General features: G+C 37.4%; 1 protein-coding gene across 2 annotated transcripts in view; it reads left to right on the forward strand.

Moving 5' to 3' along the window:
* The window catches only part of CACUL1 (CDK2 associated cullin domain 1), a 64,493-nt gene that overhangs the window by 26,022 nt on the left and 17,740 nt on the right, over positions 1-20,731 (forward strand). For both annotated transcript variants that reach the window (XM_057530975.1, XM_007173173.2), the window contains exons 4-5: positions 17,586-17,681; positions 20,049-20,151. In XM_057530975.1, the coding sequence (XP_057386958.1) occupies positions 17,586-17,681; positions 20,049-20,151 (199 nt within the window). The remainder of the gene's footprint in view (positions 1-17,585; positions 17,682-20,048; positions 20,152-20,731) is intronic.

Below are 20,731 nucleotides of genomic sequence, written 5' to 3' on the forward strand. Positions count from 1 at the left end.
TAATTTTTATAAAAATAACATAGGGCTTCCCTGGTGGCGCAGTGGTTGAGAATCTGCCTGCTAATGCAGGGGACACGGGTTCGAGCCCTGGTCTGGGAAGATCCCACATGCCGCGGAGCGGCTGGGCCCGTGAGCCACAATTACTGAGCCTGCGCGTCTGGAGCCTGTGCTCCGCAACAAGAGAGGCCGTGACAGTGAGAGGCCCGCGCACCGTGATGAAGAGTGGCCCCCGCTTGCCACAACTAGAGAAAGCCCTAGCACAGAAACGAAGACCCAACATAGCAATCAATCAATCAATCAATTAATCAATAAAAATAAATAAATCTTTAAAAAAAAAAAAAAATAACATAGACAAGGGTGATAGCTCTTTTGATGCTAGTATTTAAAAAACCATATTGATAAATGTGAAGGTAATATACGATGTAAAACCAGGGAATTTAGCTTGTTTTTAGACTCAATAGATGTCCTACTTTGAGTTCAGCAATATGGGACCATAAAAAAATCTTACTTTGAAATGATCTTTTTTGTGAAAGAGTGTAAACTCGAACCATTATTAAATAGCAGGGTAAAGTGGATAAAAACATGGGGACCTGGGCTCTGGTCTCAACTCTGCCACTCAGCAACTGTGTGCCTCTTGATTAAACATGCTAATACCATCTTGTGAATTTTCTCAACGTTGAAATGAAGTGGCTTTACTGAAACATCTGGTTGCTTTAAGCTCAGTTCTAAGATATTTTTTCTTTGCTTCCTGCTTGGCAAATGCTTCTTCATTCTTTTCTCAGGCTTAAACTCATTTGTGTCCACCTGTGTAAAATCTTCCTAGAACCCTCGCACTCCCCTCAAACAAACAAACAAACAAAAAGGCCATTGGAACTTTTTCTTGTGTGCGTTCGTAGCGTCTTGGCAATAACAACTCTGTATTGTTTTTGCGTCCACGTGTGGCCACCTCACAGCCCTGTCCTCCTTTGAGGGCTTGTTTGTGTTTTTATCCTTAGTGCCTGGCACAGTTACAGCTCAGCAGAAGTTGAATGAATGCTCAGCATCAAATTTGACCAGTGGGCAGAGTAGCATAATTAGCCTCGTATGACCACTAATCTTTGTGTCTCTAGATGCTTAGGCAATGAATTTATTCATTGTTCAGTTAATCCAGTACATTAATTTATTCAGTGTTGCAAGTATGTGGCATAATCTTGGTGTAATCTCTACCTTATAGAGACCTTAAGGGCAGTTTTCACTGGGGACAGAACAAGAGTGTATGCCAGGCCCCATGAGCCAGAAAAGTTTTATTTGGGTGGAGTGTTTTGTTTGCAGTTGCAGCTCTGATTTTAGTAATGAAATATTGTTATTATGAGCTAAAACAGGAGTGTGGGATTAGTTGAATTTGGCAGATAATCAGAAATTTAGTGTTGGGGTTGATAAAATCAATGAGTTGAACCTTTAGGGCATCAGCCTCTTATCTCTCAAGGGCATCTTAAAATAGCTACTGGTGTGTGTATAGTTTACATGGCCCAGAGTGACTTACTTATCTCTATCAAAAGCCATATCAGTGTTGGAGGGACTGAAGAGTGTATGAAATAATGTTTCCTATTCCCCAGTTATTGATTTAAAAGCTAGAGAATACTGGTTTTTAGAGATTGTAAAAGATTATTTTAATTTGTTGAACCTAAATGCTTTAATATAACAACGTAATCTAACTTGCTTCCTCTTTTAAAAAAATAAATATTGTTTTCATTTTGGAAACAATGACTTTTCAACCACTTCGGTAACTTTAAAATTTTTTTTGTTAAATTTATTAAACTACTTATATAGCTAAACCTACTTAGTATTCTGCTTACTCTTGTATTTTATTACGTGTATATCTATACTTTTTACTTACTACTAGATTGTTTGAACTGTGACATATGTTTTGCCTTAGTTTTTTTTTTAAACCGTTCTCTCCGCTTGTGCTTCACTCCTCTGTTCTTTAAATGTGGTAATGAACATCTCTATTTTATTTTCCTTTTTCCATGTCTCCAAAGCCTCAAAATGTGAATTTCCAGTTCTGATTTTTGGATATACCAAAATTGGTTTATTAGTTCAGTGAACAATATTCTGGTTAGTTTTGGCAAATTCTCTTGAAACTTTTAGCAATCACTATACTTTTGGTGAGGGCTCAAACCAGCTTTTCCAAATGCCTATTGGACATTTCAACTTGGATTTCTTCTTACAGATACTTCATATTCATGTCTGAATCTAAATTCCTCTTCTCTCAAATCAGTTTTACTCTCAGACTTGAGATTTTATATTCACCTTTGACTCCTTTTTTCTCCCTTACCTGTTATTTCCAGGTGATAGTCAAGGTTGATAGAATACGGTAACTTCATGTGCTTCTGTCCCCTTTCATTCCCATTGCTCTCACCTTTTTCCTTATTATTGGCTCATGCCTGCACTAGAGCAGTACTCTCCTTACTGGTCTGCCTTTCTGCAGTCTGTTCTTTTGACTGACTAATCCTCTAAAAATGCTAATTTTTGATGGGCATACTTTCTTGTTCCAAAACCTTAAGGACTCCCTGTTGCTTTTCTCAATCACAGTTGATTTCTTGGACAGTATAAAAACAACTGAGCTGGTTGATTGGTTACAGGGCTTCCTAGTGGGGAACCTAATACAGCTAGCTCTTTCCTATATAACTATGCAAGGTACTCTGTTAGGTACAGCCGTAGACATATGATTGATAAGGCTAGATAATTTTAGACCAACCCTCCTGCTGAGAACAATTTTTTAAATGGGCCAGGGAGCTAATAAAAAAATGAAGAATTGTAGGACGAAGACCTGGGAAAAGGAGGAAATCCAGAGACGGGAGACTAGCACTTGACCCATTTCTCTACTAGAGGCACCTATTTATTCTGGAAGAGGAGGCTAATAGGCTGAGAAATTTAATAGAGCTTTGATGGGTTTATGGGGATAGGGTAATAAAAATTGGAGTTCGGGTCCCACCAAACCTAAAGGATCACATCCCAGGTGTAGTAAGAATAATAAGTTACAGACTAGCTTGTTGTAGCTGGCACTTGATTCCTGATTGGATTAAGATGGTCTGGATTTGCTAGCTCCTCTAGTTGCTTACCAGAAGCGAAAGTAAATTCTTCCTGGAGAAAGAACATTATCCTAGACATCAAATTGTTTCCATAATTTTTCATAAACAGTGTCTGACGTTCAGTCAGAAATACGTAGTTATATTAGGAGGTGAGGTGATCATAAAACCAAGAGAAATGGAGAAATACATTTTTTAGACAAGAATTGGGAGAATTCATCACCAGTAGTCTCTAACTTTAAAGAAATACTGGAATGTTCTTCAGATAGAAAGAATATGTCCCTAGATGAAAATTTGGAGAATCAGTAGGAATGAAGGAAAACAAAGATAAATATGCAAGTGTAGAATAATAATAGTGATAATGTCTTATAGGGTATAATATAAATAACTCAAACACATGACAGTTGCATGGAAGATGGAAGAAGGTAAAAGGATTTAAAATGTTCTAAGGCCCTTGCATTGTTGAGGAAGAAGGTAAAAGGATTTTAAATGTTCTAAGGCCCTTGCATTGTTGAGGAAGAGGTAAAAGTACTCATTTATTTCAGACTATGGTAAGACAAGGATGCAGTCTATAACCTTAGGGTAATCACTAAAAAAAATAGTAAAAAGTGTAATTAAGATAATAGAGAAAATGGAATAATTTGAAAATAAAGGAGTCAAGAAAGGATAGAGAAAGGTACAGAGAACAGATGGGACAAATAGAAAAATAGTAAGATAATAAACTGACACATTATTTATAATAAACTGACACATGATTTATAATAAACACATTTTATTTTATTTTATTATTTTTATTTATTTTATTATTTTATTATAAACTGACACATTATTTATAATAAACTAACACTAATTATTTGTTATAAACTGACACAAATAACACATTATTTATTTTTGGCTGCGTTGGGTCTTTGTTGCTGTGCACGGGCTTTCTCTAGTTGCGGTGAGCGGGGGCTACTCATCGTTGCGGTGCGCGGGTCTCACTGCAGTGGCTTCTCTTGTTGCGGAGCAGGGGCTCTAGGCACGCGGGCTTCAGTAATTGTAGCACACAGCCTCGGTAGTTGTGGCTCACGGGCTCTAAAGTGCAGGCTCAGTAGTTGTGGCGCACGGGCTTAGTTGCTCTGTGGCATGTGAGATCTTCCCGGACCAGGGCTCGAACCCGTGTCCCCTGCATTGGCAGGTGGATTCTTAACCACTGCCCCACCAGCGAAGCCCATTGGGAGCTTCTTTTTTTTTTTTTTTTTTAATTATTAGCACCTTTAATTATTATTTATTTATTTATTTATTTATTTGGCTGTGTTGGGTCTTCGTTTCTGTGCGAGGGCCCTCTCTAGTTGCGGCAAGCGGGGGCCACTCTTCATCGCGGTGCGCTGGCCTCACCATCGCGGCCTCTCCTGTTGCGGAGCACAGGCTCCAGACGCGCAGGCTCAGCAGTTGTGGCTCACGGGCCTAGTTGCTCCGCGGCATGTGGGATCCTCCCAGACCAGGGCTCGAACCCGTGTCCCCTGCATTAGCAGGCAGATTCTCAACCACTGTGCCACCAGGGAAGCCCCATGGGAGCTTCTTAAGGGCATGAATCCTGACTTACTTGTTTCTCTTGGCCTGTGTGGTATTGAACTAAGTGCTCATTAGGTAAATATGCTGGTCTTAATGCTATTAACCAAATGTTTCCAGTCAGGAGTGTACTTCTCTATCCCATTGAAGTTAGACTTGGTCAAGTGCTTTGGCCTGTGAATTTTAAGAGAAAGTGAAGTGTGTTTGGTAAGGTATATACCCAAAGATCTGAAGCCTTTAAGATCGGCAGTGCAATTTTCCATGTTTCCCTTTCTCTGCCAAGTGTTCTAGGTGGTAGAGGCTCCCTTAACCTGCGTCCCTGAGTGCTTATAACATGAAGCAGACCCTCAAGATGGGCATGTAACATGGGAGAAAGAAAACTTTGCTATATATTTTTTTCTTTTTAAACACATTAAAAAATTTTGTTATTTTTTTATTGCGATACAATTCACATACCCTAACATTCACCTTTTTAAAGTGTACAACTCAGTGGTTTTTAGTACAGTCATGAAGTTGTGCAGCCATCATCACTAATTTCAGAACATTTCAGTCACCCCAGAAAGAAGCCAGCGCTTATTAGCAGCCACTCACTAATCTCCCCTCCTCTCAGCCACTGGCAGTAACGAATCTACTTTGTGGATTTGCCTATTCTGGACACTTCATGGAAATGGAATTAGTCAATATATGACCTTTTGTATCTGGCTTAATTAACTCATTAGCATGTTTTCAAGGTTCATTCATGTTTATAGTATGATACTTTATTCTTCTTTTTGGCTGAAAAACATTCCATTGTTTGGTTATACCACATTTTGTTTATCTAAGCTCTGTTTTGTTAAGTCACTGAGATTTTGGGGGGACGTTGACTGTTAAAATCAGTATTTGAATTGATAATACTTAGAAGATTCTGTTTTATCCCACTACCATTTGGATAATTGAACTTCATGGATATAACATCCTTTACTCTTAAAACTGTTTTTCTTTTTTCTTTCTTTTTTTTTTTTAAGTATTTATTTATTTACTTTTGGCTGTGTTGGGTCTTCGTTTCTGTGCGAGGGCTTTCTCCAGTTGTGGCAAGTGGGGACCACTCTTCATCGCGGTGCGCGGGCCTCTCACTATCGCGGCCTCTCTTGCTGAGGAGCACAGGCTCCAGACGTGCAGGCTCAGTAATTGTGGCTCACGGGCCCAGCTGCTCCGCGGCACGTGGGATCCTCCCAGACCAGGGCTCGAACCCATGTCCCCTGCATTGGCAGGCAGACTCTCAACCACTGCGCCACCAGGGAAGCCCTAAAACTGTTTTAAATGACACTTAGACAATTTGATTATTTTTGTGTACATCTGAATCTGGAATCCACTAGAGCAGTTGGGAGGCATTTTCTCCCCACGTAATGTTGATACATTTATTGTATATGTTAATATACTTTATTAAATTGAGAGTATATTTTCACTTTGGCCAAACAAAAATATTCTGATATTTTGATCTAGTAGCTTTATAGTCGGGAACCCACTAGCAAGTGTGTTTCTTCCAACAGTTTCTTTGTCAGTGGTTTGGAACTTACACTGTACATTACCACCAAGAAACAGTGTTTAAACAGAGATTTTGGCTCCCAGGCCAGGACAATAACATTGAAATGTTATTCGGAACAGCACTGATAATACTAACCTGAGTGCAGGATCCTAAGGAGGAGAGACCACAAAGACAGAAGCAGAAAAGGAAAATGGTGCGATTTTTATTCTCAAATAAGGCAGAATTTAGAATAGTTTAAATGAGTATTTGTCAGCTCTTTTAAAGGAAGTTAACTAATTGCATTTAAACCATTCATTTAAATGAATTTAGAGTAATTTTAATGTCTTTTAAGCTAAATGTATCTTGGTTGAGTTAAATATAATTTGACTCTCAAACCAATTAATAATGGAAATTAATAGAAACTAAATCATAATCAGTCAACATGACTTAATTTTGATTCAGTCTTCGTAGACCCCAGATTACCTGTAAAAGCTTTATTGCCAAACTGCCAACAAATGAAACCAGGTTATCTTCGTGTTTAAAATGAGCCATGGATTGCTTTGCTATTTGTGTTTTGTCCAGTGGGTGGCAGCATAATTCAACTAGTTGTATGCAGTCATTTGAAAGCTTGTACATTTTTTAAAGGCTACAATTTCTATATCTGTTGAGCTACAAAGTGTGTTTAAAAATCTTTCATTCTCCCAAAATAATGCTGTTTACTCCGTGCTATAGTAGGAAGATTTTTAGATAGTGAGAAGATTGTCTGTTATCCTTTTTACATAGATTTCAAGTAAGGTAAATATCATTGCCAACTGGTAACTATCTCTTCACAGAAAGTCTTTCTTTCTTTTTTTTTTTTTTAATAAATTTATTTATTTTATTTACTTATTTTTGGCTGCGTTGGATCTTTGTTGCTGCGTGCGGTCTTTCTCTAGTTGCGGCGAGCAGGGGCTACTCTTCGTTGCAGTGCGTGGGCTTGTCACTGCGGTGGCTTCTCTTGTTGCGGAGCACGGGCTCTAGGTGCGCGGGCTTCAGTAGTTGTGTCACGCGGGCTCAGTAGTTGTGGCTCGCGGGCTCTAGAGCGCAGGCTCAGAAGTTGGGGCGCATGGGCTTAGTTGCTCCGCGGCATGTGGGATCTTCCTGGACCAGGGCTCAAACCTGTGTCCCCTGCATTGGCAGGTGGGTTCTTAACCACTGTGCCACCAGGGAAGTCCCCAGAAAGTCCTTCTGAATAAGTTATTTGGAGATCTATTTTTAAGTCCAAACTAGAACTTAAAGTAGTTGTTATAGCAGAGTTGTTCTTAGAGAATTTGCCAGTGAGACGCCTTAACCCTCTATCAGTCTGTAGGCTTCCATTCAGACCATAATTCTAATAAGTTTACTACCATCCTTTGAAGGCAGGGTCTGTGTTTTCTTTTCATGTGTCCTTATAGAACTTAACATAGTGCCAGGCCCCAAAGAGATCCTGTAAAAGTACTTACTAGTTGACAAAAATAAGAACCATATGCTTGCCTTACAGCTGAGATTATTAGAACCATCTACTTACTCCAGTTAAAACAGCATCCTTAACTCAGGAAATGGAATTTATGATGAGCAGGAGAGTCAAATCACTCAATAATGAATAATTATTTGCAGTTGTTTATTAATCAGAGTGTAAAGAGTACATTTAGGAGTTGTATTCTTTTTAAAATAAACTTTTTTTTTGAGACAGAGTTATGTACTTAAATTGGAAGTTTTGCTCAGTGGTAAAAGAGATGAGGCGTATAGGAAATTGAGAAGTCATCCTAGTTCATCTGACTTTGGATATTTTCTCTTATGAAGTAATCTTGAACCTTCTGTAACTGTTCTTTGTTACCTAGCTTGTCTGTTAAAAAGCTGAGATTAGAACCTAGGTTTATCTCATTGTTATGTGGATAAGCTAAAGGAATCCAGGATCACAGAGGCTTGGCTTTAATTATGTTTAGTGTTCAAGTCCAAATAGTATTTGGAAAAGGAGGCAAGTCTTATCTTAGAAATAAGCGTAATAGTAATGATAGTAGCAGTTAACTTTGAAAGTTAAGAGACCTAAGAGAGAAATGTCTTCTGCTGTCTTTTAGACTCACTTTGACTTTTTTATTGTTGCTTTTAATTAGAAAATCATCCTTACAACTTATATTAGGAGCATCTAATGTGTACATTATAGTTCTTACCAGCTCCCGAGATTCATTTACCTTCTACGTAACTTACGTTTTTTGGATACTTTACTGTGGAAACAATATCTGCACAGCAGGAATGGGAATGGATAAGAATATAATGCCAGATGTATGTATTTGTCTATTTGGAAAGAAATTCCAGTTTTATGTAGCATCTCCGTCAGCCTTAGGTGTAATTAGTATTGCTTCTGGAGCCTTGATAAATCTGTCTGTTGGCAGAGTGGTATTGCTCTGGAAAGTCATGGAATAAGTTGGTTAGACTAAAAGTATATTACACGCTATTCATTTTTGCTAAAGTTAGTCATGTAGAGGCAAATTTTTTTAAAAAAGTAATTTCCAGTTTGATATAGAAAATAATATTAAGAGAGCATTCAGGTCCATTTGTATCGTATCCAAAATGCGGAAGTCATACTTGGTAATATAGGAATAAATGTTAAAATGTTAAAAGATTATGAAGGAACTATTTGAAAACTTTTAGCATTTCTGTTTGACTTTTTAAAAAATCTTTTCATTTGTCTGCTGTAATTCCCCATCTTTTTATGCATGTTGCCCACCTCTTCTACTGGGTCATAACATACATTAGTCATAGTTATTTTAAAGTCTCTGTATGATAGTTCCAGCTTGTGGGCATCTCTGTGTCTGGGCCTGTTGACTGTTTAGCTCTTGACAGTGGGTGTGTTTTCTTACTTTTTGGCGTTTTTAATTGAATGCTGGACATTGTATAAAAACATCAGTAGAGACTGACATAAATAATATTTATGCTTAGTAATGGGCCTGCCCCTCTTCTGTCGGGCTGTTGGTGTGAGGAGTTGAGTCAGTCGTATTAGTGGTTGACGTGGGTTTGTGTTTTATCATTTCAGTAAACAGTAAGGCCTAGATTCTCTAGCAGTGGACGGTGACTGCTCTGTTCTTAGTGTGAATCAGGAGGGTTTTTTCCAGTGCTCCTGCTGTAGCCTCAGCCCTTAGCAGGCCCTCCTTTGTGGCGGGGGCCTTTCTTTGCACTATTGCCCTCTCCCAGCAGTGAGTGGATGGCCGTTGCCTGTTACTTGGTGCAAGGCTTCGGGGTGGGGAGCAGGATTTTGCGTTTGGGTTTTTTCCCCTGGTTCTCTTGCTCCTGCCTCAGTCATAGGTAGTCCCCGTGCACCTGAACCCTCGGAAGTGGGGCTTTCTCAGTGTTCTCGTCTCCCTCTTCCTCACCCCATTTGCAGATAACCTTGTCCTTCTCAGTTCAAGGTCTAGAACTGGGGTTGGTAAACTTTTGCTGCCAAGGGCCAGGTAGTAGTTACCCTCACGGGCCTTGTAGTCTCTATTGCAGCATCTTTAACTCTGCTGTTGCAGCGTGAAAGCAGCTGTGGACAATCCATACGTGAATGGACATGACTGTGTTCCGGTCAGACTTTATTTATAAAAACAGGTGGTGGGCCGGATTTGGCCTGCAGGCTCTGGTTTGCTGACCCCTGGTCTAGAGCTCCGGAGGGCTTCTTGCTTTCTCCCTACCCCTGCACCTCTTGTCCCCCACACCCTGTGGCAGCCAAATTTCGCCTTGCATCCATGGGGGGCTTTGGGAGTGAGCAGGTTTCCTGCACTTCCCTCAGCAGCAGGATGCTTCTGTTTTGTAGTAGTGCAGAAACCTGGGCGTGAATGGATTTTCTGCTCCCTCCCCGCTGATTGCTGACCTTTGCCTGTGACAGGAGGGCTAGAGGATTCCCTGTCCATCCCCCCATAGTAGACAGTTTCTGCCTCAGGTAAAAGAAGGGTCACCAGGGTGCAGGTGGATCTCTTACCCCTTCCCTTCAACAAATGGCTTTTGCTTTGTAGGCGAGTAGGGTCCAGCGCACAGGCAGTTTTCATTCATGTCTTCCATTGGCAGCTAATCAGCAGCTGTTTACTCTTGACGTGTGCATGGGTTTCCTTAGGGACTCCTGCCCCACCCTCAAACCTTGACAGGCCTAGCACATCTGTGCCATAGAAGGTGGCTTTCTGATCTCTTTCACTGCCCTCAATTATTCGTCTCAAAGGCCCAGTGGAAACCCACGGAAAAGAGCTGGGGAGTAGGTGTGGACTGCCCTTGTGTCGAGGCTCCCAGGGATTCTATACTGCTAGTTCACACTTGGCCTTTAATGGTTTATTTCAGCTGTTGTTCTTGTACCAGCTTTTATGGCTGCCATCACCAGAGAGAAACAGTTCACGTGTCCTTTCTTTCCTTAGAAGAGCTTGTCACTCTTTGGAATTCAGTTCACTTGGTTGGACATGGCAGTTGTAAAATGTAGTGACCTCAGGTCTCTGATGAGCTCAGAAAATTGATTATGTAGGTTAACTAGCTTTTTCTTATCATCGGGGCAGGACTGATGTTCTCTGGTGGCTTTCTGCATTCTAAATGGAGTTAGAACTTCACCGTTGCACTTTAATAACTTCATAATCACTGAAGTTGATAATAATCAAGAAGCTGTTAAATTAAAAAGAACAATTCACCTATAGTCTTAACACTAATATTAAAATGTTAGTGTATCATATTTTTATTGATTTCAGTATACTTTGCAGCTGCAGTGTCACTATTGTCATGCAATAAATGCCTTGTATAGGGTGGGTAATTACTGCTCTGCCCTCTCTTGGATCCTCTAGACTTCCTTCCCATAGAGCACCTCTCTTTCCTTTGAAGTGGTCTAAGGTACAGGCTTCTAAATGCTTAACAGCTGCTGGGCCAGCTGTTTAAAGAATCCCCTGAAGTTCTCTTTAAAAATATACACTTCTGGAAAGTTTCTGAGTCTGGACTTTGTGGCAAAGGAATCTGCATCATTAACAAGCCCTTCAGGTGACTTGGAGAGCAGCATTCTTTGAAATTCACTGGCCTAGGCAAATGTACCATAGTTCCCGAACCTGGTCTCTCTCAAGCAACGAGTGGTGTCATTTTTTGTTTAAACATAAGATTGTATTGTTGCTGAAGACATGCAACACATTTGCACCACTGAAGTGCTAATCTGGAGTAGAAGTACCACGCAAACCTGGATAATGCAGACAGCAGAGCTTGGTTTTAAGTATCTAATGAAGAGGGACTGATGAAGTAGACAGTGGTGGGGCCCGACAGTCATTATAATCATGTTGTTGAAATACATTTGGTCTGTGAGGTGTCGATGATATATATAGCTGAGTGATAATAGCAGATTACAAAATAATTCCATATTTGTTATAAAACATACACACAGAAGAACAGAAGAAAATGTTGATGGTAGTTATCTACCATTCTTGGTAGTGGTTGTTTTCCTATAATTGCATTGTTAATTTTAAAAATTTCAGTGAACATGTATTACTTCCACAAAGTAATTTTTTAGTGGCCTTGTTATGTTTATTAGATCCTTCCTTCCCGTCTTTTCTTCCTCCCTATTTCATTATAACATATGAAAGTCATCTCTTTATTTAAAGACAACTACAACGTTTTTGTGAACATAAAAGCATATATTCTTAAATTTTTTTCATGTTTCATTTTGGTGGGATGGGGATAGGGCGTAGATAGAAGAGGAGGGATATAATTATGAAATTGTGGAACTTATTTGTATTTTACATCTGCAGTGTCCAGTTTGGTTACCACTAGTCACATGTGACTTTAAAATTAAAATGACATAAAAATTCACTTTCTTAGTTTTATTAGATACATTTCAAGTGCTCAGTAGTCACACATGACTAGCGGCTGCCTTATCGGACAGTGCAGATATAGGACATTTCCATCATCACAGGAAGTTCTGTTGGGCAGTACTGACCTAGACCATAGTATATTTGTCTGTTGGCTAGTAAAATTATTTAAACAAGTCATGCTGTTCTAAAAATTAATATATGTCTAATTAGAGTAACTGACCAAGCTTCCTTATCTAGCTTTCAAAATTAGAGATAATTAAGGAATATACTTAGTAAGCAAATATATATATATGTGTATATGTATATATATTTTTAAGGGATATTTAGCAGGTTGGTTCTATAAAACTCTTAAGTACCAAAATTATTTTGTTTTTATATGATGATACATGATTATCATCTAATTCTACTTTTTTTAAACTTAATTTTTCTTTAAAATTACTCTCTACAAAATAGCATCTGTATGAAGTAATCCATTGCAACATCTTGTGGCAATAAAAGATTAGCAACAAGCTATCAAATGGGGGACTGGTTAAATAAATAGTACATTCAAACATTGTACTTAAAAGAATAGATTTCTTTAAAAAGTGGTTTGAGGACCTCTAAGGGTCCCTGAAATCTTTACAGGGGGTCTGTAAAACCAAAACTGTTTTTCTAATACTACTAAGATCTTATTTTCCCTTTTCACTATGTGGATATTTGGTCTGATGGTGCAAAAGCAATGGTGGGTAAAACTGCTTGGTGCCTTAGCATGAATCTTCACTTCTACAAACTCACAGCAGAAAACAAAAGCATTTCACTTAAGAATGTCCTAGATGAAGCAGTGAAAAATATTAATTTTATTGAATTGTGACTTTGCGTATACTTAGAAAAATATTCTTTGTGAAGAAATGGGAAGCTGTCTACTAAAGTAACAATGATTGCTTTGAGAAATAGCACTTCTGTGGTTATATGAGTTTTGAGCTAAACTAGCTATTAAGCTAGTGTTTTCCCCTATAAAACACTCCTTTTATTTGAAAGAATGACTGACAAACTATGGTTATTTAGACTGGTGTTTAATAGACATTTTCTGAAAAATGAAAGAAGTGTGTCACTTCAAGGAAAACAACTGATGGTATTTGTTGCCAATGATAAAATTTGAGCTTTGAAGTGAAAATTAGAATTTTGGAAAACCTGTATCTACAACGATGATCTTGATAACATCCCAATACTTAAAAAGACTTTTCTGATGAGATAGATGGTGATAATTTTTTTTTGATGTTGTATAGTGAAATGTGTCATCATTTAGATCTACATAACTCAGTGAGTCAGTATTTTTCAAATGACCGGTTTGTAATGCTATAAAATGTATCTGTAAAAGACCCATTCAAAGTAGAAGATAGAACAATGGGTTTTAATGTAATAGAGTATCAAGAATTCATTGATAGTTTCAGATTTCATATCCCAACTAACCTTTAAGAAACTACCACTTGTCAAGTTTCAGAGAAGAATATCTACAATTATTTGAAAAGGCTATTAAAATATGCCTTCCTTTTCTGACTACATATCTGTGTGAAGGTGGATTTTCTTCTTTTACTTTAACCAAAACATCACATCACAACTGATTCATTACAGAAGCAGATATGAGAATCCAGCTGTCTTCTATTAAGCCACTCTCAAGAGACTTACAAAACTGTAAAAACAATACCACTCTTCTTACTAATTTTTTGGGGGGGAAATATAGTTATTTACATATAACTTAGTTTATAATATAAAATATTTAACTGTATTTTAACATTAAAATTGTTAAAATGTGATGAGCTTATTATTGTCATTTTAGAATATATTAATACATAGTTTTAAAACCCAGTTTTAGTTTCTAATATGGTAAGTATTAATAGATACAACCTACATTATAAATAAAAGCTTTTTGGAATTTCCAATTATTTTTAAGAGTATAAAGGGTTGCTGATATCAAAATGTTTGAGAAACACTAGAATAAAACAGTCTCCAAGATACATTGTTAGGAAAAGTGCAGATTAGTATGATTGTAAGTTAGCATTTGTGTGAAAAAGGATATAAATGGGATTCTTATTTTTTTGTATATATGTAAAATTCTTCTGGAAGGTTATAAAGGAATTAAGTGTTGGTTTGTTCAGTGCGGAAGGAATGAAAGGTAAATTCTTTACTCTAAACCCTTTTGAACTAATTTGAATTTTAAACCAGATGAATGAATTACTGATTTAAAAAAGAAGAAGAAGAAGAAATTAAAACATTCCTACCAGCTATATTACAAATTTCAGGGAATCTAAGTCTGTTATGAGAAGTTGGAGCATGTTTGGAGTAATAGTTATTTTTCTGGCCAATTGCTTTTTCTTACTTTATTTGAGAAGAAAATGAAGCTTATTTTAGGGGTAAAAAATTTCATTTAATGTCCAATCCAAATACATTCATGGTGAAATTATGTAAATCAAATAGGTAGCAATTTCCCCAATGGGACCCAAAGTATACTGAACTTAAGTTTTAAGGAGGAACAATTCGATTAGCTTTTTTACTAACAGGTATTTCTAGGTTTCTAGTAAAGAGAATGGATTTATTTTAGAAGACTATTATAATTTGTAGTCTGTCATTTAAGAGGTTTTGAATAAGTGCTACATGTAATGTGGAAGTAAAAAAGCTAAGTAAATGTTCTGACATTTGATTCAGTACAAAAAGTACTTTTTAATACTCATAACCTTTGCGGCTTTGGGAAGTCTTGAAAAGAATAACTAAGGAATTCAATTTTATTTATTCTGTCTGCTATTAAATTTAAGTGTGGCTTTTGATCAATGTTCATACTTTTAACTTTTGGATAGATACAGTATCCTTTTATGAAAAAGGAAAATTATTTTAATGCAAAAACTCTTCAGATTTTCTTTTTTCATATCATACTTCTAAAATTTATTTCTTTGAATATTGAAATATCATTTCCAGAGTTCTTCGAAGCAGTTTAGAGAAAGATATTACATATGATTCTGTTCATTAGTTATAGTGAAAAGTTTGCCCATAATGTGGAACTATTTTCCCCAATTTTTTTAGTTAACAAAGAATGCCTTTAATAATGTTAATAGGTTTTTCTGAAGTATTAAACAAATAGGTAGTTAATTCATAAAGGAGTTTACTCTTGCTACTTGCATGTGCATGTGTAATAGTTGACATTTTTCTAAGCACACATTATTTTCTTTGATTCTCAGCACATCTTGGAAATGGCACAATTAGTGTTTTTCTTATTTTTTATATGTATGGAAATTGAAATTCAGAGGGCTAAATGAATTGTCGTATAGCCTTGTTAAATGATCAAATAGCAATTTAGATTTAAGCAAGGCTAGATTAGATTTAGATTTTAAAAAGTTTAGATTTAAGCAAGACTGTCCTAAGTGCAAAAAAAAAAAAAAGCATTTATCTATACCTACTATGTTCGGGTTCTGTGGTCTGCACTAGAGATATAAAGATAAGACACAGATCTTGCCCTCTAGGGGCTGAAAGTTTAGTGACAGAGACTACCCAGTGGAGAAGTGAATAAGTGTGGTGGTGCCCTGTTGAAGGGCCATATAGCTCAGTTTCGAGGAAGTGACACAGATCTTGAAGGATGAGTAGGAGAAGTTAGCCAGGGTGAGTCTGGTTGGGGGGTGGTGATAAAAGGCGTCAGGTAGAAGATACAGTCAAGTAGGCCTAAGCAGCACACGGACATTGTTTGGGAACTGTTAGTAGTTCCATGTGATGACTGTGCTGGGCTACATGGGAGAAGGAGCAGGATGTGAAAGCAGAGAGGTAGATAGTGGCCTAAATTGGAAGTCTGAACTTTTTTCTGAAAGTTTCAGGGTGCTAAAAATTGATTATAAATAGTTGGAAGGACTGAGTTTGAACAAGGTTAGAATCTTAATTCTTGGGTTAGCTGTAGGACTGTAATCAGTTGACTAAATATTTCTGAGCCCCAGTTGCCTCAGATGTTAAATGGAAATAACATTCAATTTATTGCAGTAGGAGGACTAAGAAAAATAAATGTTAAAAAAAAAAGCACCAAATGTGCACCAAACCTGTATGTAAGAACTCAGTAATGAAAGATGAATTAGAAGGACAGCTTGCTGCACATATCTAAGCTTCTAAGTAGAACTGAAAAAAATGAATTAAATTTTATTTTAAAATATTATTGGACAATTTGGACATTTCTAAAACAGCTTAGCTGAAATGGTTTTATAATTTCAATGTTTAAATTTAATATTTAGGAGTCTTTCAACGTGGTGTTTCTTTGTATACTTGTTTGAAAGCCGGACTTTGTGTATATGATGTGGTTGTCAGATGAGGAGACTGTTCCTGCGTTAGCCCTCGTGTGGAATCAGTTTAGTTTGTGTGATGTTTTGTGCCATGCCATTCCCCCAACTCCCTGGCCCAGGAATGAGTTCATAGCTGGAAGACTTGGATCTGTCATTCTAATTTTAGGCAAATCCTTGCCCATTTGTGTGTTTCTTCAACATTAAAATGGTACTTAATTAATTTAGCTTTAGAGAATAAAATGAAATAGTACATGATACGTTTTTGTAAACCACAGTGTCTTAGTCTGCTTGGGCTGCCATAACAAAATACTACAGACTGAGTGGTTTAAACAACGGAAATTTATTTCTCACCATTCTGGAGGCTGGGAAGTCCAAGATTAAGGTGCCAGCTGATTTGGTTCCTGATGAGAGCTCTCTTCCTGGCTTGTCGACAGCCATCCTCTTGCAGTGTGCTCACATGGCCTTTCCTCTGAGTGTGCTTTGGGGGAGGGGAGGGAGAGGAAGGGGAAAAGAATGAGCCCCTTGGTGTCTTTTCTCATAAGGACACTAATCCTGTAGGATAAGGGCTCTACTCCTATGACCTCATTTAGCCTTAATTACTTCCTTACTCTAAATAGAGCTGCACTGGTTAGGGTTTTAACATATGGATTTGTGTGTGGGGATACACACATTCACATTCATTCCACGATGTGCAGTTAAATTGGAAGTGTTCTCTTTTGATGGCTTTATGACATGGTATTTGGTAACAATGAGTTAAATGCCAGTCATGTATTGTATTTATTTTAACTGCTCTCCAGAGCTGCAGATGTATATGGACCATTTGAGTCCTGCCTTCTAGCCAATAGGTTTATAATTGGTTAGCTACAGGAGTGGTACAACCAAGTTAGTATCAACTTAGAATATTACTGTACCTAAGGTAATTCTAACATATCAACAGACATTCTCATAGTATATTAAGCCTATATCACTTCCTTGAATTTCCCCCCCTATTGCAAGCCCAAATATAGTTTGATTCCCATAGTAAATGTCTGTAGTTTAGTGGTGATTTAAAAAATCATATCATTTATCTTAAGTGTAAATTTACCTTTTTACTTGTTAACAGAGCAAGCCTTTTAACTGACATGGTAAGGTTACACACATTTTAAAGGCAGCTAAATCAAACCTCAGTTTTGCATAGCAGATATTGGAATAGAGCTAGAAATCTTAACTAAACTTCAGGATATAAGCCTCCTCTTTTTCTTTATTGTGAATTTCAGTGTGAACTTTGATTGAGTTCTAAGTCTGCATTTTAGATTGTGCCGGAAGATCTTCTGGTTTCCTGGAATGATCACATTTATGTTCTTTTTCACAGGCCAGCCCTCCAGATCTCTATATTGAAAGATTTAATATAGCTCTTGGACAGTATATGGGAGCATTGCAGAGCATTGTGCCTCTTTTCATATATATGGTAAGTTAGAGCTGTTTCCCCTTTCCAAATACCTCGGTTTATTGGTCTAAGTGCAGATAGATGCAGAAAGTTAAGCATATTCTATTTTTCTTTTACTATGTTTTATGTTAGAAATGGAAATTAATCTATTTCAGCAATGTTGATAGTGTTGGCATAGAAGACTTATTTAGCCTTTCACTGTTTTAAAATTTCATAAATACCATTGCTGAAACAGACAATTAGGCATTAATAATCAGCAGTCACCCAATTAACATTTATTTTGTTTCTGCCATATGGAAGATGCTGTGCTTGGAAAATAAAGATATATCAGAAAGATTTCTTACCTTCAGAAAGTAGAGAGTTAAGACATGTATCTAAAAACATGATGTATAATAAATGCCAAGGAAGTAACTCCATAAAAAGTAGAACAGTAAAGTTTGCTTTCATTGTGATAATCTTTTTCACTTGGAGAATTATGCCATGAGTACATCTTGTAGTCTGTTGACTGTGTTGAGGTGTCCCCGCCCTGTCCCCCACCCCCGCCTTTTAAATATATAAAGCTATAGGATCTTAATGTTAGTGTTCCTATTGAACAGAAAAGCCCTTAGAAACCAGTGTCCCACTTTCTCTTTGTTGATTAGATTAGGGAATGGTTGTTTAGGTTGATCCTACATTCTGTAGCCTAGAGATAAACTATGTGTATAATACCAATCTTCAAAATGATTTATTCTCCATAAGATATGCTTTACTGAAAAAAACAGAACATTGGGAGGAATCTGTGTTATCAGTGGGAGACTACTATTTAAATAATTTATGGAGGATATTTACGGTAGAAAAATACACAGTTAAAAATAATGACATGTCTGTATGTTATTTTGGAGAGAATCTTTTCAACATACAATGTTAGGTGAAAAAGCAAGATGTAAAGCGGTGTGTGTTATATTTCTTCATTAGCAAGTGTTTTCTTCTTCATTTTAGAGGGGAAAAAAGCATATCCAAAAAAATGTAAGAACATTTTAGAAAGAGTTTTTAGAAAAGTTTTTGCAGTGTAGAATGGGACCTTTGGGAATGGGACAGAAAGTCTTCTGTGGGAGACTCCTTTTTATTGCATACCCTTTTGCATGGTTTTATTTTGTAATTATGTGCATGTTAGTTTTATAATTTTTTTTTTTTTGGCTGCATTGGGTCTTCATTGCTGCGCGTGGGCTTTCTCTAGTTGCGGCGAGAGGGGGCTACTCTTCATTGTGGTGCGCGGGCTTCTCATTGCAGTGGCTTCTCTTGTTGTGGAGCATGGGCTCTAGGCGTGCGGGCTTCAGTATTTGCAGCACGTGAGCTCAGTAGTTGTGGTTGACGGGCTTAGTTGCTCTACGGCATGTGGGATCTTCGCAGACCAGGAAATGAACCTGTGTCCCCTGCATTGGCAGGCGGATTCTTAACCACTGCACCACCAGGGAAGTCCCTTATGATTTTTTTTAGAGAGAAAAAAACATGTTAAGAATCGAGAGAATCAGTGAGCAACTTATTGACATTCATTCCTCTTTGTATTTTCCACTCCTGTACATTGAGTTAACATTTAAACATGAACAAATTCAATCTTTTTGATTTGCCAATCATTCTAATTAGGGTGCTTTTGGCTGCAAGAAACAGAAAACCTGATTCAAAGTGATTTGTAAATGAGAAAGGTATTATCTCTTGTAATAAAACTCCAGAAACACGGCAGTTTCTGGGTTGGTTGAATCCGTGGTTCAACAATGTTACCAAAGCCTCAGGTTTTTTTTGTCTCTTTGCTTTACACATCTGTTTCATCTTGTTCTCCTCATGGTTGTAAAATGATTTTTACTCAAGCCTAGGTTTCCCTTAGTCTGATTGGGTTACCTTGGATCACTTGTCTACCTTTGAACCGAAGACCATCCATCCCTAAGGAATGCCATAAGCTGAATGACTTAGACTAATCATTAAAGTGAAATGTAGGGGAGTCACCCAGTGCATGCCCACTGCATGCTTTCAGCCTAGATCATTGATAAATAGGGTACCTTTCACTAGTGTTCCCTGGTGTTGCCTTTAGATGATGATGTAGTCATTTAAAAGGGCATATTAAGTGCCTGTCATACAATATGGTCCATTGCATCCCTGTCTAGTTAATGTTGAGTATCTTCCCATGTTCTTTTGTATGATTTATAGCATTTTATCTTGATGTGCTTTTAACCCCATGCTAGGAAGACTATAACTAATAGTGGCAGGGCTTTTGTTTTCTGATGTTGGGTTTTTATGTTTTAATTGATGCCTTTATGAATTGTTCCCTAAAATTATTTTTTAGTGCTTCAGTTCATTAGACTAATCATTTCTCTCTAATTGATGCACTGAAAAATAACTTATTTTCTTTTTCAGAATAAGTTTTACATCGAAACCAAGCTTAACAGAGACTTAAAAGATGACCTTATTAAGCTGTTTACGGAACATGTTGCAGAAAAGCACATTTACAGCCTAATGCGTAAGTAATTAAACTTACAGGGATGGCATAACACTAGCAGTGTTTTGGGGGGTTTTTTTTTTGAATCAAAGAGCATTGGCATCTAAACCCCAATGTTGATGTCTTCTGAATCTTACAGCGATCATAAAGCCTAATTCTATAGAGAGAGACACTGAGGAATTGAAAATGTGACTTGAAGATCACCCAGTGAGCTGGGAGCAGCCAGGTCATTGGACAGTGCCTTCGTATCTGGCATGATACTTGCTGCCTTTTTTTTTTTCTCTGACATTGGGGGAAATATTAAGAAGTTCACCCATAACTTAGTTACTGGTAATTCTAGGAGTGTAATGTTAATATCTTTGAAATGGTAGCACAATATCCTCTCAGTTTCCTTATTTGTACTAAAAAAAGATAGATGACAATTAAGCTTGTGAGAAAGTAAATCCTAAATTAAATAAAGCGTATGAGAATTAAACATATGTAAAGTACCTAGCACCTGTTAAATGCTCAATAAGTATTTTCTTCCCTCTCTCAAGCTACTTCTCCCTCAAATTCCCATTTTCTTTTCCTTAAAAGGGGAGTTCAACTAGAAAATTTTGCT

The sequence above is a fragment of the Balaenoptera acutorostrata genome, chromosome 16 (genome assembly GCF_949987535.1).
Source record: "Balaenoptera acutorostrata chromosome 16, mBalAcu1.1, whole genome shotgun sequence".
NCBI lineage: Eukaryota > Metazoa > Chordata > Mammalia > Artiodactyla > Balaenopteridae > Balaenoptera > Balaenoptera acutorostrata.